The 21,412-nt window shown below is 53.9% G+C and overlaps 7 protein-coding genes and 1 pseudogene across 8 annotated transcripts; 6 read left to right on the top strand and 2 right to left on the bottom strand.

Moving 5' to 3' along the window:
• Positions 1-787: 787 nt before the first annotated feature.
• Positions 788-2,637, bottom strand: GCG54_00004895 (uncharacterized protein; the record flags this gene model as incomplete). The annotated part of the gene is made up of 4 exons (XM_045404933.1): positions 788-1,440; positions 1,496-1,574; positions 1,630-1,762; positions 1,817-2,637. The coding sequence occupies 4 exons, from the start codon at positions 2,635-2,637 to the stop codon at positions 788-790; spliced, it is 1,686 nt and encodes a 561-aa protein (XP_045262876.1).
• Positions 2,638-4,532: 1,895 nt separating this feature from the next.
• GCG54_00004894 (uncharacterized protein) lies at positions 4,533-5,663 on the top strand (the record flags this gene model as incomplete). Its single annotated transcript, XM_045404932.1, has 1 exon — positions 4,533-5,663. One exon carries the CDS (start codon positions 4,533-4,535, stop codon positions 5,661-5,663), a length of 1,131 nt encoding a protein of 376 aa, XP_045262875.1.
• Positions 5,664-7,803: 2,140 nt separating this feature from the next.
• On the top strand, positions 7,804-8,949 carry GCG54_00004893 (uncharacterized protein; the record flags this gene model as incomplete). The annotated part of the gene is made up of 2 exons (XM_045404931.1): positions 7,804-8,008; positions 8,084-8,949. 2 exons carry the CDS (start codon positions 7,804-7,806, stop codon positions 8,947-8,949), a joined length of 1,071 nt encoding a protein of 356 aa, XP_045262874.1.
• Positions 8,950-9,459: 510 nt separating this feature from the next.
• Positions 9,460-10,347, bottom strand: GCG54_00004892 (uncharacterized protein; the record flags this gene model as incomplete). The annotated part of the gene is made up of 2 exons (XM_045404930.1): positions 9,460-10,223; positions 10,272-10,347. 2 exons carry the CDS (start codon positions 10,345-10,347, stop codon positions 9,460-9,462), a joined length of 840 nt encoding a protein of 279 aa, XP_045262873.1.
• A 394-nt stretch (positions 10,348-10,741) lies between these two features.
• GCG54_00004891 lies at positions 10,742-11,508 on the top strand (annotated as a pseudogene). The gene has a single exon. A coding segment is annotated over exon 1 (767 nt).
• Positions 11,509-12,003: 495 nt separating this feature from the next.
• GCG54_00004890 (uncharacterized protein) lies at positions 12,004-14,755 on the top strand (the record flags this gene model as incomplete). Its single annotated transcript, XM_045404929.1, has 3 exons — positions 12,004-12,244; positions 12,293-12,963; positions 13,838-14,755. 3 exons carry the CDS (start codon positions 12,004-12,006, stop codon positions 14,753-14,755), a joined length of 1,830 nt encoding a protein of 609 aa, XP_045262872.1.
• A 1,299-nt stretch (positions 14,756-16,054) lies between these two features.
• GCG54_00004889 (Thioredoxin-like protein 1) lies at positions 16,055-17,409 on the top strand (the record flags this gene model as incomplete). The annotated part of the gene is made up of 4 exons (XM_045404928.1): positions 16,055-16,064; positions 16,119-16,271; positions 16,455-17,005; positions 17,059-17,409. 4 exons carry the CDS (start codon positions 16,055-16,057, stop codon positions 17,407-17,409), a joined length of 1,065 nt encoding a protein of 354 aa, XP_045262871.1.
• A 2,823-nt stretch (positions 17,410-20,232) lies between these two features.
• On the top strand, positions 20,233-21,222 carry GCG54_00004888 (uncharacterized protein; the record flags this gene model as incomplete). The annotated part of the gene is made up of 1 exon (XM_045404927.1): positions 20,233-21,222. One exon carries the CDS (start codon positions 20,233-20,235, stop codon positions 21,220-21,222), a length of 990 nt encoding a protein of 329 aa, XP_045262870.1.
• Between the last annotated feature and the right edge of the window lie 190 nt (positions 21,223-21,412).

Genomic DNA, 21,412 nt, shown 5'->3' with positions numbered 1-21,412 from the left:
GGAGGCTCACGATAGCTGCTAGTCTTTGACGAAAAGGCGGGTAGCGTATGTTCGGATCTCTTTTCGTTGCCGTCCCGGCCGAATGTCTACACAAAACAAGTGGTTGTCCGTCCTCCTGAACTCCCAAGTCAACCCACGGATATCTACCATTCCTGAACTCCAACCCAAGTGGTATCTCGTTCCGTTCCAGAAAAAGAAAGAAGACTAAAGAAAAAACAGACGATGAGCGTCCCAAGAGTCCTCGTCTGTCCATGTCCACGTATCGGTACGAAAAGGGCCAATAAGGGACTTTGTCGGCTGAGCAACCCAAGCCCATCCGTCTAGTGCAAAGGAACAACGAACCACCTCGAAGGATCTTAGCCAGCCATTCGGTACCAGAATTTACAATGTTCGTAAGGCTGGCCGGCCAAGTATCTACCATCATCTGAGCGTCCATCCCTATTGCTGGGATCAAAATCGTCGCACTGCTGCAGGTACGCATCCGCCGGTCGTAGGTAAACAAGGTAAAGCAAGTTAGAAAGCCGCCGTAAGTTCTGTTCTCAGACTAGTCCATCTGTTAGAGAAATCGAGCCAGTGATTTCTTAGCCATTGCAAAGTCGAAGCCAATATCCACAATGAGAATGCATGCGGAAGGGGTTAGTGACACACGGAAGGGGTTGCTGAAAGCGATGGCAAGTGCGAAGTATTCGTGCGAAGTATCCGAATGTCGAAGCTCGTCACCAACAGTGAGGTGCAAACAGCAAGAAATCCAGGCTGAGAAGCGACTGGCCAACAACGTGCCTTGTCTTCAAAAGTTCGGGATATGAGCGTCTCTCATCTTCTTCGCCATCTCATCGATGGATGCGATGTAGTAAGACGGAGCAGCAGTCGAGGGACCAGGAATACCGAGTTGCTGTTGCTGCTGCTGCTGCCGGATCTGGGGCAGATGAACGTCGGTGTAGAACTCCTCCTCCTCGAGCCAGTTGCCGTCGCGGTCGAAGATCTGGGCGTACTCGTCGAGAAGACCCTGAGAGTACCAGAGCTTCATGTCCTCGCGCCAGGGGAAGTTGAGGTCGCTCCAGAACCGGGTGATCGGGTCCTTGAAGGCGGGCTGGCGGCGCCAGAAGGGCAAGACGATCACGACCAGCTTCGCGAGCCAGAGCTTCATCTTGCGAATCTCCTCGGGCTTCGCCTTCTTCTCCTCGTAGATGCAAATCATCGCCATGCGAATGGGCATCTCGAAGCTCTCCATCAGGCCCGGCTGCGTAAACTGGTAGTGGTAGAAGCGGCCGGAGAGAAGGGGGCCGTAGTACTCGACGGCCTCCTTGACGTTGTCGAGGAAGTACTTGCAGCCGCTGGCGATGTCGAGCTTGACGCAAGTGCGGTAGTTCATGGCGTTGAAAAGAACGAAGCGCGCATCCCACTTCTTCTGGCCTCGGTCGACCTTCATGCCTACCAGAACTGGAGAAATTGTCAGAAATCCGCATCATACTGGAGCTCGCAGGCGTTTTCTTACATCCGTTGTAGAGAAAGACGATGATAGGGCCAACCTGCTTGACGTCATACTCGTCCATCTTCAGGAACGTATTGCCATTCTGTTCAAGAACACGATTAGGATGCAGTTATTGTGAAGTCAAGCGCATGCCTTACCGCGTCAGCAGGGGGAAGGTGCTCGGCAAACCAGGTCGAGTCCGTGACCAGAATATCGCGGTGAGCCAGGGCGTTCATACTACCCTTCTTGAAGGCAAGGGTGACATCCCATCCGTGCTTGGCACCAAAGAGCCTGCGAAGACGAAAGTCAGCAGGCGATTAGTTTTCACTTTGTTGAGTCACTCACTCGCGGCGGCGGTCTCTCTCGCGCGCAGCCAGCACCGCCTTGGCAAGAGCCTTCTCCTTCTCGACTTCCCTCTTCTCGGCCTCGGCGGCGGCAGCAGCAGCAGCGGCTCCATCGTCTTCCTCCTCGATAGCCACAGCAGAGTCCTCGTCCTCCGACTCAGAGTCCTCGAATGAAACGGCGACGCCCTTGCCCTTGTCCAGCTTGACTTTCTCCTTCCGGGTCAACTTCTTCTTTTCGGCGAACAATTCGACGGACGCCGCGGGGCGGCCGCCGCTGCCGATGGGAGTGTCGATGGCTTCGCGGGCCGCCTTTCTGGCCTTGGCCTGGACCTTCTTCTTGGCCACGCGCTTCGAGTTCTTCTTCTTCTGAGCCATCTCACTGTTGTTGCTGTGGTCGCTGTGGTCGCTGTCGCTATCGTCACTGCTATTATCTTCACTGTCGCCGTTCTCGCTGTCGTCGTCTCTGCTATCTTCGACGGCGGTAGTGATGTCGGTGTTTTTGTAGGATCCAGAACAAGTCTTGGTCAGAGTGAGAGGAGGAAAATCCACAACACTGGCAATGTCAGGTGAGAGAATCTCCGGGTTTGTACCAGAAGCTGATTGAATTTTAGAGCTAGGCTCCAAGTTCGCCGAGCTGCCTTGGCCTTCCCGACTGAGCTTCTCCTGGTCGAGGACAGCAGAATGAAGTGCTGCCAGAGATGCAGCAGGGGTGAGGCTTTCCGCGGACAAGGGCGGAAAATTCTCTGCTTCAATGGTGATATCCTGCCTCAGAGGGCTAGGCTTCATGCCCTTTGGGCAGGCGACATGAGCCCAGGAGTGCATCTTCGAAAGATTGTGAGGGTACGCGATCGGTAAGCAGCTGGGACTTATACAAACCCAAAGGAACTTGAAAGACGATGGCACGCAACAAACCCAATGCCGAATGGGTCTGTGGAAAAGATGAGATATGCGTGAGTGAGTGAGTGGGTTGGTTGTGTCTAAGAAGACTCGGGTGCAGTGCAGCAAACTAACAAATCTCAAAAGAAAACTGCTTGTATGAAGATTAATTCTGTGTGAAAATTCTGAGGCAGGTGAGAATTCCAGGTCGGCAGGTAGTTGGTGTGCTGTGGTAAGTGATCCTTCCCCTTCTGTTCTTTCAGCCTCACCTTCGCCTTTCCCAGTGCCTTGCCCGGTGACTAGGGGAAGGAGTCTACGTGTATTCTAAGTCTACCTAGTACTCCGAGGAAGCAGAGATTCTCTCTGATGAGAGATCATATTATTGCAACTCGATCTGGGGAAGGGCCCTTCACTCAGTCATTTTGGTATTTCCCCCCCTGAAGCCTTGAACGAAATATGAGCCCTTAAGCAAACCTCATGAATCTGGCTTGGGCTTCTTTAAGAAAAGTGATCCCTTCAGCGACTCGGTAAGTTCCTCAATGTGAGTGGTTGAAAACTTTCTAGCTGTAGAAAGCATCAGCAGAGGAAAGAGTGCTCCACTTGGTCACTCCCTATTTCCTTCATTGTGGTAAAGAACCCAAAGCTCAACGCTGGCTGGTTTTGTCCGACACAAACAGACATTGCGATGGCGTATGTTCTTTGTCAGCCCAGCTATGGCGAAGAGACCACTGCCTACCACAGCAAACCGGCAGTATCGTCAAAAGAAATGCATTTACGTCCCCAGCCTCGCTTTGCACTGCAAGGTCGCTTGAAATTGACTTCTGCGCGGCCAAGCTCCCGTGCCGCTGCAAGGGTCATTTTTCAAGACAAAAAAGGCAGAACGTCGCAAGCCGGTGGGCGAACAGCGGCAGGGTTGGGCCAACGTTGCATCAAAATTCTCCGAGTTTGTCAATCCGTTATTCAAGATCGAGGATATCTTTTCTCCTAACGGAAAGGAAACCAGAAAACCAGGCGAAGAAAAAGGGGAAAATCATTCAGGTCAGTGGTCGCAGGTCATCCATCGTCGTTGTCGTCTGTATACTTACATAAGCGGGAACAAGGACAAAGAGCAAAAGACCGGCCGCTCGAAGAAACATCACAATTTCTGGGGCATAGGCGATATAAGGTCAAAACGACCCCGGTCTTCGCTAGTCATGTCCATCCATACCTCGCTCTCGCTATTTCCCGTTCAGACCATCGATCGGACCCACTCCCGAGCCGATCCTCGTGGATTGGACAGCCGTCATCAGAGTTGACCGGCGCCCTTGCGGGGCGGACGGCAGAGGTTCCATCGGAGGGGCACACTTGGTGAGCGCTTGGCGCTTGCACTTACAGGGCATCATACCTACCAAACCTGAGAGGCACAACGTGCTACGTTGATGAAAACCCGTTAATCTTTCCGACTGGATTGGACCTTGAGAAAACCAGCCAAGACAGACAATGTCAAGGCCTTTGATGCTCGGGAAAGTATCACCGCACAACGAGACAAACCTCGGGAGTTGCACGGAGAACCGGAGTCCGCCATCATCTTCCCAAACAGACGGCGCCCCGGTATGCCCCTTTACACGGGCCTTGGAGACCAACCGATTTGCGGTGGTGAGGTTGCCATCTCCACTGTCCCCCGTTTAAACTCGGACTCATGATCCGGCCCGAGAAACGTTGACACCTCTCCGTGTCCCCCGTGTTCATGATAATAATAAGCAGTCACCCACAAGGAACGAAGACGGTTTTTACGATGAATTTGACATTCCAATCAACTTTTACTTCAAACCTCACGAATATCTCTACCTATACCCAGCAAAATGAGCTCCTCAAACGGCAACAGAGCCCTCTGGATCGCATCCTACGAGGAGCCCGCCCAGATCATCGACCTCCCTATCCCAGATGCTCCCACCGGCACAGTAGTTGTCAAGATCCTTGCTGCTCCCATCGTTCCCTACACCCACCTCTTCCACTCCGGCAAGCTCCAGCATGTCTCTCTCCCTCCCCCTTACGTGCCCAACCCCAACGCCATCGGCCGTGTCCACAAAGTCGGCGCCGACGCCGTCAAGGTCAAGGAAGGTGACCTCGTCTACATCGATGCCACCACCCGTGGCCGTGACGACCCCGGAAGGATGATCATGATCGGCCACATTGGCGGCCACGGCGAGGACAAGAAGCTCACCCAGGAGTGGCGTGATGGTTCGCTGCAGCAGTACCAAAAGGTGCCCCTCGAGAACGTCTACGTTCTCGATGAGAAGCGTCTATGCGGTGAACTTGGCTACGACTACGGGGAGCTGCATTCTATCGCGCACTACTCCGTCGCCGCGGGTGCTCTCCTCGAGGCCGCCGATGTAAAGGTGGCCGAGACCGTCATCATCGGCCCCTCAGGAGGTTCCTTCGGCGGTGTGGCCGTCGAGATCGCTCTCACCGCCGGCGCCAACGTCATCGCGCTGGGCCGCAGCGAGAACAAGCTCGCCGCCATGCGCAAGAAGCTCGACGACCATCCCCGTCTCAAGACCATCGTCATGACCGGCGACGAGGAGGCCGACGCCGCAGCCATCCGCAGCGCGACCCCTAACGGCACCGGCGCCGAGATCTACAACGACTGGACCCCCGGCGAGCTCAAGAACCCGCCGTACCTGGGCGCTGCTCTGCGCGTGCTGAAGCGCGAGGGCAGGATCATTCTTAGCGGCGGTGCCAGCGAGACCCTGACTATTCCCTACGCCTCCTTCGGCATCATGAACCTCAAGCTGCAGGGCAAGTGGATGTGCGAGCGCAGTACGCTCGAGCAGCTGATCAGGATGATTGAGGGCGGCCAGCTGCGCATCGGCAAGGAGAGCGGTACCGAGCTGGCCGTGTTCACGCTGGACCAGCACGAAGAGGCCATCGAGCATGCGCGACTCAACGGTGGCTGGAGAAACTACACCGTTGTCGCGCCCAACCCTTGGTAGAAAAAGAGGGGGTCCACAGAATTGTTTGCTTTTGATACCTTCCTTTCGTCGTATGTGGCAAACATCAGCGCGCATTCGATACAGGCTAGACGCATTTGTGAATATAGGGAAAAATTAGAATTATTAAGCGAATAGAACCCGACTCCGATTATGGGCTTGTGTAACTGAACCTCCCCCCCCCCCCCCCCCCCCCCCCCCCCCCCCCCCCCCCCCCCCCCCCCCCTCCCTCCCTCCCTTACCTTACTNACCCCCCCCCCCCCCCCCCCCCCCCCAATCTTCTCCAGGGCTGCAGATGACAAAATGTGCTCTGACTTCTATCATCGACATGGATGTCAGATCTGTCCCTGCATGTTTGTCAGTTTCTGAACAAGCGACACGTCACATTGCTGACGAGACCCGAAAACCAAAATCCGACGACATGGTCCAGAGACGGAGGGAAGGTCTGGTCTGTCTTACCTCGTAAGCCAGTCTTACACGACCTGTATTCCGCGGCGCCATTGGCTGACCCTCGTCGAGTAATTAAATAAGGTTTATGTTTCCATCGTAGATCTTGCGTTGACAGCCCAGGGCAGACAGCCCGCCGCCAATGCATGTGAATAGCGAATGAGTGAGATTATGTAAGGGCAGGGCAGCCAGCCATGGATACCTCCATACTCAACGGGCCAACAAACGTCGCAGCGGTCTTGTCCCCGTGTTCTTATTGCCTGGCGACTCCTGTGCCGCTTTGCTGCAGGCATTATTAGCGGGGAGCAGCTCCTCCGTTTGCCGGTGTGTTTTGGCAGCCCTCCCAGGGCTCCTTCCAAGCACACGTCGACATGGGTCTGGAAGGGTAGGTACATCGCTGGCCGTTTGTCACTGGCTGGGCTCCGGTCGGTGAAGAGCCGGACGCGCTCATTCACCGGTACAGCGCTCTTATCTCAAACGAAAAGATAAGACGCCATTTTAAGGGGGCCAGGATTTTCAATCCTGTACATGGCCATCATTTAGCTGTGAGATGGTGTCCAATTGTTGGTAGAAGGTACTTTAGCTACCTTACATACTTGGGTGCGATATCCGTCTGGGTGCAGGCAACTTAAAGCTTCGCGGCTTGATCAATAAGAACCCGTTTTGGTGACCCAACAATTGAGGCATACATGCAAATGACAATAATAAAAACAGACAACAACACGAAACATGAATCAACAATACGCAGTAGACCAGCCACTCACTCGCCTCACTGAATTTAAACTCGTCGGCAATGCCCTGGGGCACTGGAGAGGACCCAAATGCAGCAACATCACCCGAACTGAAGGCCCGTGCACGACGAGCATCCCCTTCCCCGGGCGCTAGCATCGCTCCCGCCGTCGCTGGGATCCCTGTCCACCACATGGCGGGGGGAGCTTGCCAAGGTGCCCCGTGGAGGCACGCTGCACGACCGGTGTGCTTCCCTCCAGGTTCCCTTCCAGCTTGCCAGCCAGCCCAGTCAGGTCGGTCTGCACTTTACACACAACTGGACACACACACCTCACACGCCGGGACACACCACACAAACGTGGTACCGGCACCAACCAAACTGAGGTAAGGGTATCTGTCAGTCGCTGCAGTCAATCAGTCACTCAGGTTGGAGGAAAGCAAACGCGCACACAATCAATCAACGGCACTTTCCAGCCTGAGGCCCCCATCTTTTTTCAACTTCACCTCGTCCTCAAGCGGTGCTGCCTCCTCCTCCGCTCGCCGACCTTCAAGGCAGGAAGGCAGGAGACGCTCGTCGGTCGTCGCCTCCCCCGAAATCTGAGCGGATCTGACACACTTCCTGCCTCCAATTCAACTGCCTTCTGCCACGATCGCTCTTTTTTCGCTCCCTCGGCCGCCCACGACGACGCGCCGCCGCCGCCTCCACACCCAAGCGACCCCTCGCCTCATTCACTCCACATCCATTTGCTGCCTCTCTTGACATCATCGCAGCAAACAATTACTCAGTCTCATGTCTGTCCCTTTCATCGCACTCACTCCGCAGTGAAAGCGTTGCTCGTCCCGATCGCTCCGTTCGCTCAGACCCTCTCGGTACCACGACTCAGGTAAGCTATCTTCGCCATGCCGCCAGAACCCGTGCCAGACCCAGTTTCTCATCTCATACAGGTACCGAACCCGACCCAGCATCATGGCCGCTCCAGTCGACCCGCTGGCTGCCGCCACCCAGAACTTGATGGCCGCCGTGCAAGGCTATGTCCGCGCCGCCGTTGCTTCCGAGATGGCCAACGGCCCGGTGCAGCCCCGCCTCGCCAACCCCGACTCTCTCCGTGCCCGTCTCGACACTGCCATTCAAGAGAATCGCGACCTCACGGAGAGGGTCAAGAAGCTCGAGAGTAAGAACCGCCGGGACAAGAAGCGCATGATTTTTCCTTGCCTTGCCACTGTAGATACATGCTAACATGGCGTAGCAGACCAGGACAAGAAGAGGGAGACCGTCGGTAGGTTTCTGTCCTACACTGGCATCGACTTCGAGGCCCAAAGAGCCTCCCGCCACTCGGCGGTCAAGCTTGAGTTCCATTTCTTCAAGAAGCTCCCTCTCGAGCTCCGCATGAAGATTTGGAAGTTCGCCCTCCCCGGCGGAAGGATCTTTGAGATGACTGGCCCCGATGGCCACTTCCACCGCATGATGCGCGCCCACGATCCCAACCAGGCCAACCCCGCCACCGTCCGTATGAACTCGGGTCTGCCTGAGATGTGCGTCACCACCCACAAGACGCCCAAGCTCCGCCTCGCTTGCAAGGAGGCCAACGCCGCCTTCAAGGAGGCTGGCGCCTTTGAGTTCGGCCTTTTCGGTGGTGAGTACAAGGGCGTCTGGTTCAACCACTCCGAAGACATCCTCTACCTGCGCGCCGAGCCCTCCAGCTGGACAAACATCGACATGTCCCGCATCGTCCGCGTCGCGCTGCCCCACACCAAGCTCATGACCAAGGACAACTGCACCGCCAAGATGGACACCATTCTCACCCACTTCACATCCTGCCGCGAGGTCATTATGCTCCAGGCCGTTGACTGGGATTATCGCTCCTGCCTTCCTCCTCCCCGCCTGCCCGCGAAGCTCTACCCTCTTCAGGCCGACGACACCATCGGCCACCACGACTACCCCACCGAGATGTCGACGGAGATAGGAAACGTCGCCGTCTGGAGGGACGTCAAGCGCATCGTCGAGCAGCTGTGGATGGAGCACGTGGTCCAGACCAAGGGTCTCAGCCAGGGCAAGGTGCCCAAGTTCGTCGGTATGGAGATGCTGAGAGCCAAGCACACTCTGTTTGACTAGTATCATTGAGGGCAGGTAGTCCGGCTTTTCTTTAAACTCACGACTTTTGGGATTGTATCATATTCAGGCAAACATCAGGACTCGCAAGGTGTTGGATTCGGAAGGGTTGCTTTTTCCGACAGGTCCCCGAGATGACTTATGGCAAGACACACACACACGATTTTGTTTCCTCTTTATACGATGACTTGGCAAATGGGGTCTTGACTTGTGGTGTCTGAACGTAGCATTATCTTTCTTTGATAAACTTTCTAATTGCTAGCTGCTTCTTTGCTAGAGAAACTCATCGAAGCGAAATTCGTGTCGTGTCATCGTATCGTCGTTCCCGACCTGTTCTCTCTTCAGTACTCCTTGCCATGATCTCTCCTTCTGATTTTGTCCCCATCTCCAGATGTATTGTTTCTTCAACTTCCTGTCCCAGTGTACGATCTCCCAGCGTCATACTCTTACTCCCTTCGCTTCAGCAACATCGGCCCGTCTCACCAGCGCTCTCTCATTCTGTTCACCGCCTGATTAAGCCGGCAGAGCTTTGGGTAACGGCTTGCGAAAGACCTCCACGGCCTCCAGCTCCAGATCTTCTTCGTAATGTTCCCTGCCCGCCAGACGCGCCGCCTCCTGTCGCATTTTGAAGAGTCCCAAGATTACTTCTTTGGCTCTCTGCCAATAAATGATATTGTGCGCATCCCCGTCCACAGCGGAATTCCACTTTCGTCTCTGTTCCAGGGAGCAATCAGTCGTATCCCATGCATGCTCGCCGATAATTTCATAGTCCATGATCTTTCTAAAGATTGGTTCCGTCCCCTTGAGGGTTTGCACATCCATATCCCAGGAACCTGGTGGGTAAAGGGCGATTACCAGCTTGTCGCAAAAGTCGAAGTTTTTGGACATGAGGAAGTTTCGGCAATCTGGGGACCGGAGAGCACAGTCGGCAGAAAGATAGATGGTGTCCACTTCGAATATGTGCGTTCGATCGAGCTGCATCTCGCACGCGAAATAGATGGCATCTCTGACTTCATTGTACCAGATGCCTCGCATGTGACTAAAGAAGCAGCCAAATCTGAACTCGCCTTCGGACATGCAGACTTCATATGCCTCCTGGCATACTTCCCGCAAGACAGGCGGAGCAAAGGTTCGAAGGAAAGTGATTGGTTTCATAGGGGTTAAAAGCCAATCAGTTGGAGCCGCTGGCTCATAGATTCGCGGTGCGGGGAGAGCATACAACCAGATGGCCCAGCGGATCTCGGTCGGGAGCTCTCGAAATCGAGGGAAGGCGGTTGCTTTGAATTGGTCAGAGTGATGTCCAAGCACAAGGATGTTTGGCTTACCAGGCTTGGGAGGTTCGACGGCTTTGGCAGGCGGAAGGCCAAGAAGCCAGCGTGCCGTTCCAAAGATCTTCGACATGTCGCCGATGAGGAGGCTGACGACAGGTTGTTGCTATAGCGACAGTCGTGTCGTCGTAGTTGTAGGTGGTTGGTTTGACCAGAAAGGCAGGGGCCTCTTGAACAAGCTTGGAGTGAAGAAGGAAGGTAGCTAGCTGCGACGCGCTTCGAATTTTATGTCAACGAGACTAAAACGTGAGATAGTAAGGCGCTCCAGACTTTTGCAAGGAAAGAACTACCTGGAATTGTTCACGTCAAGAAGCATGCAGAGGGCGGTTGCGAGACATAATAGCTTAATCTCCACATCCCCGAAGAGTTTCTCGAGAACAACGCACATTCAACGCACGACACTCGCTTAATTACATCCCATACGCTCTCCCAAAATTTCTTCGAGGATCGACAAACAATCACCAAAAATGGCGTCCGATACGAGCAATGTCGACGCATCCGATCCGGAACAGACACAATCAGTCGCGATCTTCCACTACTTCTGCGAGCTCCCTCTTGAACTACCTTACGTATCAAGATTTGGATTGTCGCCCTGCCTAAGTCTCGTACAATCGAGCTGACCGGCAGTGCTTTCCGATCGCTTTCCGACACCGCGCGACTTGTCAACCTACCCAAACCCCCGGCCATCCGAGGCGTCTGCCATGAAGCATGGGAGATCACTCAGAAAAACTGGGTGTATTCTCTTGGAGTGCTACACGAAGAGTTTGGAGAAAACTTTCCGGGATTTTGGTTCGACCCGGATACGGACATCATCTTGGATTGGAAATGGTGGAACCGAAAATTCGAAAATGGGCAGTTCTTCGAGCGTGTGCGAAATCTCGCCATCTGTTCGCAAGACGTGTGTCTAGAAGAAAGGTTTAACCGAGTTCTTGCTTCATTCTGGGATTTATTGCCCAACATTCGCCGCCTCGTCATCGCGGACTTCGATGATCGTTTCGATGGTGAAGAGGGTTTCATTCCGGAGCTTCGTCTGATAGACGACAAGTACATCGTCGGCTTTGGCAATTCGAGGGAGACTTGGCATTTGGACTCCTTTTCTAGGCATTATGTTGTCGCGTGGAGGGTGTTACGGGAATATTTGGAAGATCGTCTTAAGGAAAACGCTGGATCTGACAAGCAGCGATCTCTCACAATCGAGGGGGCGGAGCTCATTTTCCGTCGAATCCGCTATTAAAGAGAACGATGGACGGCCACCAGGAAGATTAAAACGGCCATGTCGAGAATTTTGACAGAGATTGGAGGAAGTAGATGGGCTGGTGGCCATTTGTAGGCGAAGGACCACAAGGGGGAAAGACATCAAGAGTGAGAATGGCTACAGAGATGAATAGATAAGAGACTGTCTACTTTTCCTTTGGGTTTAAATGTGCTCTATAAAGCTAGTATTATCGTCTTCGTCGTCGTTTCAGCGTCGTCGTCCATCGTCGTCGTCCGTTAATATTGTCCGTGGCTGTTGTTGCCTCTATTCGTTTTACTCCTTCAACTATCGTCCCTAGAACGAGAGACACTACTGCCTGAAAATTGCCGCTCCTTCTTCATTCAAAGGATCTTTCATCTTTCTCTCTCTCTCCTCCACCTTTCCCCCCCCTCCCCTCTTCTACAACCAACTCGAGATTTCTCACCTCGCACAACCAAACCCACCACAGCCTACCTAGATACCCAGACTACCAATATGGATTCGATGAAGAACCTGATCGAAGCGGCTTCCAGCACTGTTGCTAAGCAGTGCGATGTCATCACGACAATGACGCATGCTCTCGCCACGCAGGGGGCACTTTCCGCGTCCCAGATGACCGATCTTTTGGAGATTCAGAAAACAATCAGCAAGACCATCGAGTCCCAGGCAAGCATCATCCAGCGCTTGACTGAAGTTCGCGCGGCCAGCAAGTGCGACTTCGGCCGAGCAACGCCTGGTAAGTGTATCCGGTTGACTTCCCTCTCAAAACTAACGATACTGGCAGCCACAACCTTCCCGCGCTTCAGCCGACTGCCGCCCGAAATTCGCAAGTTAGTTTGGGAGATGGCACTACCAGATGCCCGCGTGTTCGTGCCGTACGAGAACGATCAAGACCAAATAGCCCTCCGGCAAGCCTACAAGCCTCCTGCCGTACGAGCTGCTTGCAAAGAAGCGTGGCTCGTCACAGAAGAGAAGGGAAGATTCGCGTTCGGATACAAACATACTCGTACTCATGGGTTCTGGTTCAATCCCAGCAGAGACATTGTATTCGTTCGACGTGATGAGATGTCCGATGACGTCGAGGAAGCGATCATGTCTGCTCGTGCTCAGTTAATTGCAGCTGATTGGTACGGGTTCGAATCCGAGGATTCCTGCTTTTACATGATATGTTGGGCAAGAGGGTTACCCGACTGCCGAAAACTCATCGTCACGACCCTTCCCCAGCTTCAGGTTCCCATCGAGGCCATTGACCATGCGCAGCTCTTCAAATTGCTCGACCGCGACTATGTCATTCATGACAACGTCGATGACGATTACGACGTCAAGGACAATGACAACAAAGACGACGAAAACGACTACTGGGACGATGGGGAAGGTCAATTGCGACGAGTCGCTTGGGTGAGACTGAAGAAAAGGCTGGAGAAGATCCAATCCCGCCGCCTGAACTCACATCTCGTCTTTGAAGGCATGGAGCTTCTGATCAACAAACGAAAATGATGACGGAAAACAGGGAACTGGATTTGTGGAGGGATGCGGAGAATCTTTGACCAGGAAGAATCACGTCGAAGCAACGCAGAGTGAAGCTTATGCTAGACCGTAAGCAGCTGTGGCAATGTCGATATTTTATCGAAGAGGCTGGCCTTGGGATGCGAACAGAGAGCATGTCAGATGCGGCGCGAAAAGGTCCTTTGGGGAGGGATTCGTTTTTATCACGGGTCAACTACCTGGGACTATCGGCTTCGGGACTGGCCGGCGAGTATATTAGCTGAAGTCCTCTTTTCACACCAATACACATATCCCTATAAATTTCTTCGGTTATCGAGTCTTTTCAAGTCAGTGGTCAGTGATGTGTCAAACGGAAAGGACTACAGCATCGCAAAGGCCCCGCCGTCACTTTCTGTTCTGAATTTCAGCCCCGGGGTCTTGGTCGAAACGAAACCTCGAGGTTACTCGCCACTGGGCATTGGCACTTTCCAGATCCATGGAAGTTGTTGCCCTTTTACACAATTTTCGGTACATGCTCCTTCCATGTTTCTCAGAAGCCACCCCCTCCTTCTCCCTCCAACGGGTTCTTTTCCCCCATGCCTCGCAGACCTCTGCCTCTCTTCGTTCCCTCGCCCTTCTTCTTTCACCTGCTAGTCACAATCCACTACACAACAACAAGTATCACCAAGCGATAAGATTATTCTTCACAAGATGGCTACACCACGACACGCTTCTTGGGGGGCCGCAGCTGCGGGGGTGACATATCAGCTCAAGATCATCGAACATGTGGCACGTATTGGCCATGATCTAAGCCTTCAACGTATGCCACCCAAGTCTCTCTCAGATAAGGAGCTCAAGGGTAACGGCCACACCAAGCAATCCGCATCAGCGCTTAGCTAATTGCTGTGCAACAACAGGCATCCAGAAGGAACTCGTCGATTCAATGGAGGTTCAAGCTCGCCTAATCGACCGTATTCTCGGAATCAATGCGCCGCCCAGCGGTAGTGGTGTCCTTGAAACGTCCACAAGACCTAAAGTTGACCCAGGTCCAACTTTCCACAGATTCTCAAGATTGCCCCCTGAGCTTCGACACATGATTTGGGAATTGGCTCTCCCTGGTACGCGTTTCTTCCGACCCTGGCGTGACGATGGTGGAATACACCTCTACGATGAGCATGAAACTCCAGCGATTCTGTACGCTTGCAGAGAGTCGAGACAAGTCGCTGAGAAGCATGGCGACTTCGAATTCGGCTCGCGGGCCTCGAGATCACAAGGATTCTGGTTCAACTACAAGAGAGACATTGCCTTCATCCATGATTCAATCGCTCCCCTAGTCGGTCCCGACATCGCATGCTCATTGTTCAACTGCATAAATCTTGCGGTGGAGTCATTGAATTTTACCAGCCCAGAAGATTGTATCAAAACGATGAAATGGATTTTGAGGCATGCACCAAAATGTCAAAAGGTCATCATTTGGTTCCGCCCCTGGTTTGACGACATCGAACCTGAACACTGGACACCTCGCATGTTCGCGTTTCGTGACGATGAAGACATTTGGGGGAAAGACTTCAGGCGAGAAATGTACCAGAACCAACCTGGTGATGATACATGGAGAGGTACAAAGAGGATTCTTGAGAGTCTGTACAGCCAGAAGGAAACTCTCGACCGGTTGGGAATCACGAAGGAGCATTTGCCGGAGCTCGAGGGCAAAGAGGTATTGAGAGCGTTCAAATCAGAGAGTCCGGCCAAACCGCATACTTAGGTTTAGGAAGCCAAGCGTCGCCCGGTGTGTGAAGAATTCTCACACGGGCTTTCTTCAAGTACAAAAATACAGCTAGCGTTAGCAATGATCAACGTGCCAGTGATTATATATCGTGGTATGCATTTTCTTTAAGATACGCCATGTCTTCCCGTCCTCTCTATTCTCCAAGTCGTTAATGCTTCCTCATCGTTCCTTCACCAGACTTCGTGATGCTTATCTTGCAAGTCCAAAGGTTATTGCCACAGATTTTCTATCAAGCCTTGAATTCAAGCCACGATGGCTGAGTGACTTACCTTCAGGTTCAACCACTCTCTCGGCTTGGGACGCTGGACAGTAACCTGGATAGATATGGTCCCAGGTCATGTTCAACTTTTTATCTCGATAGGAACTCTCAACTTTTCAACAACTGTGGCTGCCTACTACCAAAAAGTCTCACAAGAACGATCAAGATAATCAACACAAAAAGGGACCTCCTCCCGCACATACCAACCCATCCTCAAACCCAGGAATGGAGACGCAGTGGTCAAGTGCTTTCGTTGCGGTTTGCGCTGCCTGCGATATATCTCTACTGAGCGTAGACGACATGGAAAAGCATGCGGGTCACACAGATGATTTGGAGCGGAACATGGAAGAGTCCTGGGAGTTCCAAAACGCATTCCTCGAGCTTCTACGAACGAAACACCAAGCACGAAGAGTGTCTGCAAACGAGGTCTACAAGACGTTTACCCAAAACCCACAACATCCAAGCATACAGCCAACACAATGGAAATCCTTGAATGAGTTCGTCTTCTGGCTTGGCCAAGAAGGTCTCTGCACTGTCGACAGGACGCCGGACGACCTCCACATCGTCTACATCGCACCCATCCACCGGACGCCCGCTGCTCACGAGCGCGAAGAGGGACGGCGACGGCACGTCCACAAGAATAAAGTACCACGGGAAAGCTCCATGAGCGTGTCGGCAAACCAAGCAAAGGATGGATCTTGCCCTACACCTGCCGGGGCTTCAGGGCAGTTCGACTCCAATCGTACTATCAAACTCCAGCTTCCGATCCGCTCTCGTACAGAGCACCACCAGACATCTAGAACAAACCCTCAGTCAATGGTATTTGAGATTCATCAGGTAAAGAAGAGAACAGATGGAACGTTGTAGATAGTTTGGCTCACACAAAGGCTACAAAGGTGTAAAACAGTCTCCCCAGTTCTGCAGTTTGCAAGAGTGGCTGAGTGGTACTCAAAAGACAAGACTGGATGGGTTTGGTGATCCGTGCACGAAGTGATCCGCGCTAGTCTAAGAAAGGCATGGTGCGGGGTAGGTAAGCTACCTTCCGTCAGTGAGGTCTGCCTCGAGTGTGTCGCGGGGCAGCTTTCTTCTGGGTTCCATCATCAACAACATCGTCACATTCCACCGACATTGAACCACCACCACTTCGGGCTGCGAAGATGACTACGGTTCACATCAAGTCGCCGGCGGAGTTCCAGAAGCTCCTGTCGAGCTCCCGTATAGTCGTTGCCGACTGTGAGTTTCCCCACCCCCAACACCTAATGGAGCCGAAGCACTCTTCCCGCCTTGAAGTGGGTGGCTGGCAGGCTGCTTCATTGGACTCTGGATGGTCTAGATTGAGGCAATCTCGCCGTTACCTGGGTTGCTATTGTGCTGGCTCTTGCTACTGAGGTTGCTGACAAATTGGGCTCTTCGCAGTCTACGCCGACTGGTGCGGTCCCTGCAAGGCCATTGCTCCCCTCTACGAACAGCTCTCGTCTTCCCTGTCACGCAAAGACGTCGTGACCTTCGTCAAGATCGACGTCGAGGCCCAGAAGGATATCGCCAGCACCTACAATGTCACCTCCCTCCCGACCTTCATGGTCTTCCGCGAAGGCAAGGCCATCGAGAAGGTCCAGGGCGCCGACCCCCGCAAGCTCCAGGAGGTTGTCAAGAAGTTGGTGAAGGAGGTCGAGGGCGGATCTGCGTCTGGTTCTGGCGAGGGTTCTGGCAGCTCGAGCGGCGGCAGCTGGAGAGGTGCTGCGCTCCCGCGCGGCTACACCGATATCACCGATCAGATTGAGCCCAAGGGCTGCGAGCTTCTGAATGCCGACGAGGACTTTGGTCCCGTCCGTGTCTTGTTCGATACCTCTAAGCCCAGCGCGCTGGCCAAGAAGGAAGGAGCCAAGGACTGGGTTGAGAGTGGCGCTGACGATCAGCTTCTGCTGTTCATGCCGTTCCAGTCCATGCTGAAGCTGCACACCCTTCAGGTACGTTCATCGTTGAGATACAAGCAATTTAGCATTACTGACTAACATCGCAGCTCACCTCTCTTCCTCCTACCGACGACGACGACGACGAGGCTCCGATGCGTCCCGGCACCATACACCTCTACACGAACAAGCCCCACAACCTCGACTTCAGCGAGGCCGACGATACCCCTCCTACGCAAGCCATTACTCTCACCGAGAAGGACTGGAACGCCGACGGCACTGCCAACATTGGTCTTCGGTTCGTCAAGTTCCAGAACATCAACAGCGTGATCATCTACGTCACCAAGGGCGACGGCGACGGCGAGAAGGTGCGCTTGGACAGAGTGCGCCTCATCGGCGAGTCGGGTGAGAAGAGAGAGATGGGCAAGCTGGAGAAGATTGGCGACGAGGCCGGCGAGTAGGGAGAGCCTCTCAGTTAAAGATCGGACTAGTGGAGATGATGAAAATTCTGCGGAAATGCCCTCGATATGAGACATGAATAGAGCCCAAGTCATAGAGGTTTCTCGCAAGTAGCTACGCGGGAAGCCGCAAAACCAAGACCAAAGCACGGCCTGCCTGAGCCATTTACAAGATCATAGGTGCAGCTACGGGGTGACAACCTGGACGACGCGCCTGCTACTGCACGCGTTCCCAAGCTCAGGACGAGATTTCGCAATGGATCAAGGACCGCTTTATTCGCGTGTCCATGTGGTCGAGGAAGAAATATCCTGATCCAAGGTGAGAGTATGTCCGGCCTCTCTTGCGCATTCCAGCGGTTACAAGCCGACAGGAACAAGTGAAGAAAGGCCGGCTGCAATTAAATTTGTTCTGGGGCACGATTGACGCATTTGAAATCCATTGATTATGGGATTCCAGCAACAGGGGAAACTGTAACGAATCGTGCCAGCCGCACGAAGAAAAAAAGAAGAAAAAAGGAAGCCTCCGTCAAGGTCGCGATCGAAAAAGTCTTTTTTATATCGCGACCCGTCGCAGCACGGCCGCTAGGGTGGAGCCGCCCGCGCTTAGGTTATCTCTGCGGAAGAACTATTCTGCCGGAAAGGAAGGACGGTTCCATTCAGGTTGACGGGGCGGGGACGAGCTGCTGCAGGTGGAAGGAAAAAAAGAAAACGACGGGAAGGTGGAAGGAAGACATGGTCTGTGCACCCGCCTGCAGCTCACCTGCGAGGTCCAGTGTCCGGCTGCATCCACACCGACGCCCGGTCCCCACACTTTCACTCAGTGTGCGACGAAGAGCACATTGGTCTTGAGCCAACTAGATAACCCCCGTCGTCATCCAATGTCGACAAAGATGACGGCGAGCACCATATGAACACACCATCTCCGTCTCCGACCTCGAGCCATCGCGTGGGCCTAGCTCCCACCCCCTTCGCCAACCACCGAGCGACGCATGCGGATCCCAGTCCGGGCCAGATACATTGACATTCTGTACAGTGAATTGGAACCAAGACTGTACACGCAACAGGCGGAACCAACAAATCGACCGCTGAATGACCGGGGCTGACTCTGCCCACAGGTCTAGACAAGCCTCTAGGGGCCGCGCAGGGGGTCAAAATGCGACAGAGGAGTGCAAGAGTCGACCAAATGGTCACGCAACGCCATCAAGTGGCCATCTTGCTCCCTTCAGATTGATTGCAGCGAGGCCCACGACAAAGCGAAGGTATCAGATATGAGGGGCCGCCAGGAGAAGAGCAATATGCTTAAACCAAACTTCGTTTTCCACATTCGTATTGTTTCTCCGACCCAGGTTTCCAGCAATCGATATCCGGCCCGGTATCAACAAGGTCAAACCCCCCATAGCCATATCGCCGTATCCATTCCCTGGCCTCCGCCCGTTTGTCAACGTCAACTTCGGCGAGCTCCTCGCGACGCCCGCCCCTCTTCCGATGCCACCACTTCCCCGACCCTACCCCGGCCAACGTCTTGGCACCTTACCCATCTGCCATCTCGTTGGAACGCTGCGGTCACCCTGCAGCGGCGGCGTGGTAGCAGCAGTCCGGCACCATGCGATGCCATATTGCGGTCCAGATGATGGGCATACCTCAGCTACTACCTACCCAAGGTAGCCCGACAGTCGCAATCACTAACGTATGTAGAACCCGCCGCTCATCGCCAGCTGATGGGATCACGAAGCTACCGCCGCCCAGATTACCACACACCGCAAGTCTTGGCCTCTGCCAAAATTAGATTGCCATGTCGTGTGCATCGCGGTTTCCGGGCAAGTCGAGTGACAACCCACCGAATGCGGTCTCCCAACAATGCAATTCCCCTTCTCGCCAGGACGCCGGAAACCCCATTCACGCAGAAACACAAAATCTCATCCTGCCTGCCGAGCCCCAGGCTTGCCGGATATCGAGGTGCATCCATCGCCCGCTCTGACGACAGCGCGTCATTCACTGCCGGCACCACTACCTGATTGGGACAGTCATGGCGCCCAATAGTTCCCTTGTTGCGGCGTACCGTCGTGACATCCCACGTTGCTTTTGTCCACTAAACAGCACCGCAGGGACGGTAGATGACCATGCCTCTAGACCTTAGTCAAAGTTGACAGCCATCAGATGATCGGGACTAGCCCCAGTTTCACCAGTGTGATGGGGAGCTTCCGGACGGGCTCTCAAAACCAGCTTACATTCCCGCCGCCGCTCGCTTTCAGGTGAGAGTTCGTTCCGTCGGCTCTTCTTGTCGTTTCACTTTCTTCCTTGCAAAAACAAGACCTCCTTCTCCTCTTTCTCCGTCTCCTGCGCGCGCCCGGCCACCTCGCTTCACCTCGCAATAATCCCCGATTGGCGTCGCCTGTATCTTTCACTGCCTCCAGTTCATCAACCTGGGGCGAGTTGTCAAGTCTCGAACACACATCGCTCACCCACCCTGACCCTCTCCATCCCGGCCGGATCCTCGAAACAAACTCGCACCCTCATCTATGCGAGATCTCTCGGGCCGCTAGTCGAAACGTTAAACGAGTGGGTAACTCGGTCCTATATTTCAACTCCCATCCTTCGCGTCGACGCCTCTCGCTCGTCTTGTTGATATTTGGGCCAAGTTCGTTCGCGCGGTCGCCGTCCGAGTGGTTGGGTCCCGCTGCCGATCATTTTTAACCTTCCCCCGCCGAGATCATCCAGCCTTAAAGAAGATCGCCCGCCAGGTTCCCAACAGGCCGCAATTTCAGGACCCCTTGACAGATCTCCTGCTGCGATGCAACCCGGCCTCCGCGTCACACAGAGATCAACATGGCGAACCTTTTCCCGGCTTACAAAAGGGAGTCCTTTGCGGATGCACGCTGCGGCCAGCCGTTCCCCGTCATGAAGCTGCCGGTGGAGATCCGCCTGATGATTTGGGAATACGCCCTGCCGCAATCCCGCGTTTACGAAGTCATGGACGCCCCGAATGCAAGCCAGAAGACGCCGGCTGCTGCAGGGCTCATGTTCGCCAACGTCCGAGATGAACCACCACCAGCCCTGGGCGGAGTCTGTCACGAGACGAGAGTGTTCGTCCTGCAGCGCTACAGACCTCTTACACTGTCCGTCACCACAAAATATGTCGATTTGTCGCGCGATGTCCTCCTGCTCGAGCCGTACTTGCTGGTCAAGCGGCTACTCCGAACGCTGCACTTTTTCAGCCAGATCCCCCTTGTCCGAGACAGTCTCAGCCGGCTTGCATTCGGAACATCGTACGGCCTGTACACTGGCATCTGCCACCCCGTCCTCAGTTGGAAAGTCTCCAAGACGAACATGGCGACGCTGCTGGCCCGCCTCGCTAAATTTCCGAAACTGAGAAAGCTGGTCTTTGTCGTCCATCAGGAATTCCAGTTCGACTTTGACGTGCATTACCCGTACGCGGCACCGCAATCTGCGAATAGTAATCTTGGGGCCCTCCGCCCGCAGCAGGTGCACCAAGGATACCGCTTCAAATTCGACATTGAGTCGCATCTCAATTACACGCAGCCCCGACACCCGCATTCGAACGAGTTTCTTTACTACCCGCTGGCCGTGGAAGAGGACAAGGATGACTGTTTCGACAAGGACGACCTTGAAGACGAAGCCGACCTTTACGAATCATGGCCGACGAATGACGACTGGCGGCGGTTTAGACGGAGGTTTCATAGGTCGATGCATCTAGCTGTCGAGAAGGGCCCATCTTCAAGTCCTCGGCCAAGGATAATGCCCACGTTGGAAGGTGCGAGCTTGCTTTGGAGGTACACCAAGGCACGGCGTCATTGATGTCTGGTTTTTCGTTATTATTTATCACGCATGGCGGTTGAAGATCGAATCTTATACCCTCTTTAGAAGAAAGACATTTCTAGTTTAGCATGGCGCAATACGAGCATGAATAGACATCAATCAAATCATTATTATCCCATATCCAATACCTGAGAAAATATAGTACAAAGATGTATATACAGATAGCCAT

Source organism: Colletotrichum gloeosporioides (assembly GCF_011800055.1).
Source record: "Colletotrichum gloeosporioides strain Lc1 chromosome Unknown consensus_54, whole genome shotgun sequence".
NCBI classification, from domain to species: Eukaryota; Fungi; Ascomycota; class Sordariomycetes; order Glomerellales; family Glomerellaceae; genus Colletotrichum; species Colletotrichum gloeosporioides.
Note: the sequence above shows the minus strand (reverse complement) of the source record. Positions and strands in the feature narration are given on the sequence as shown.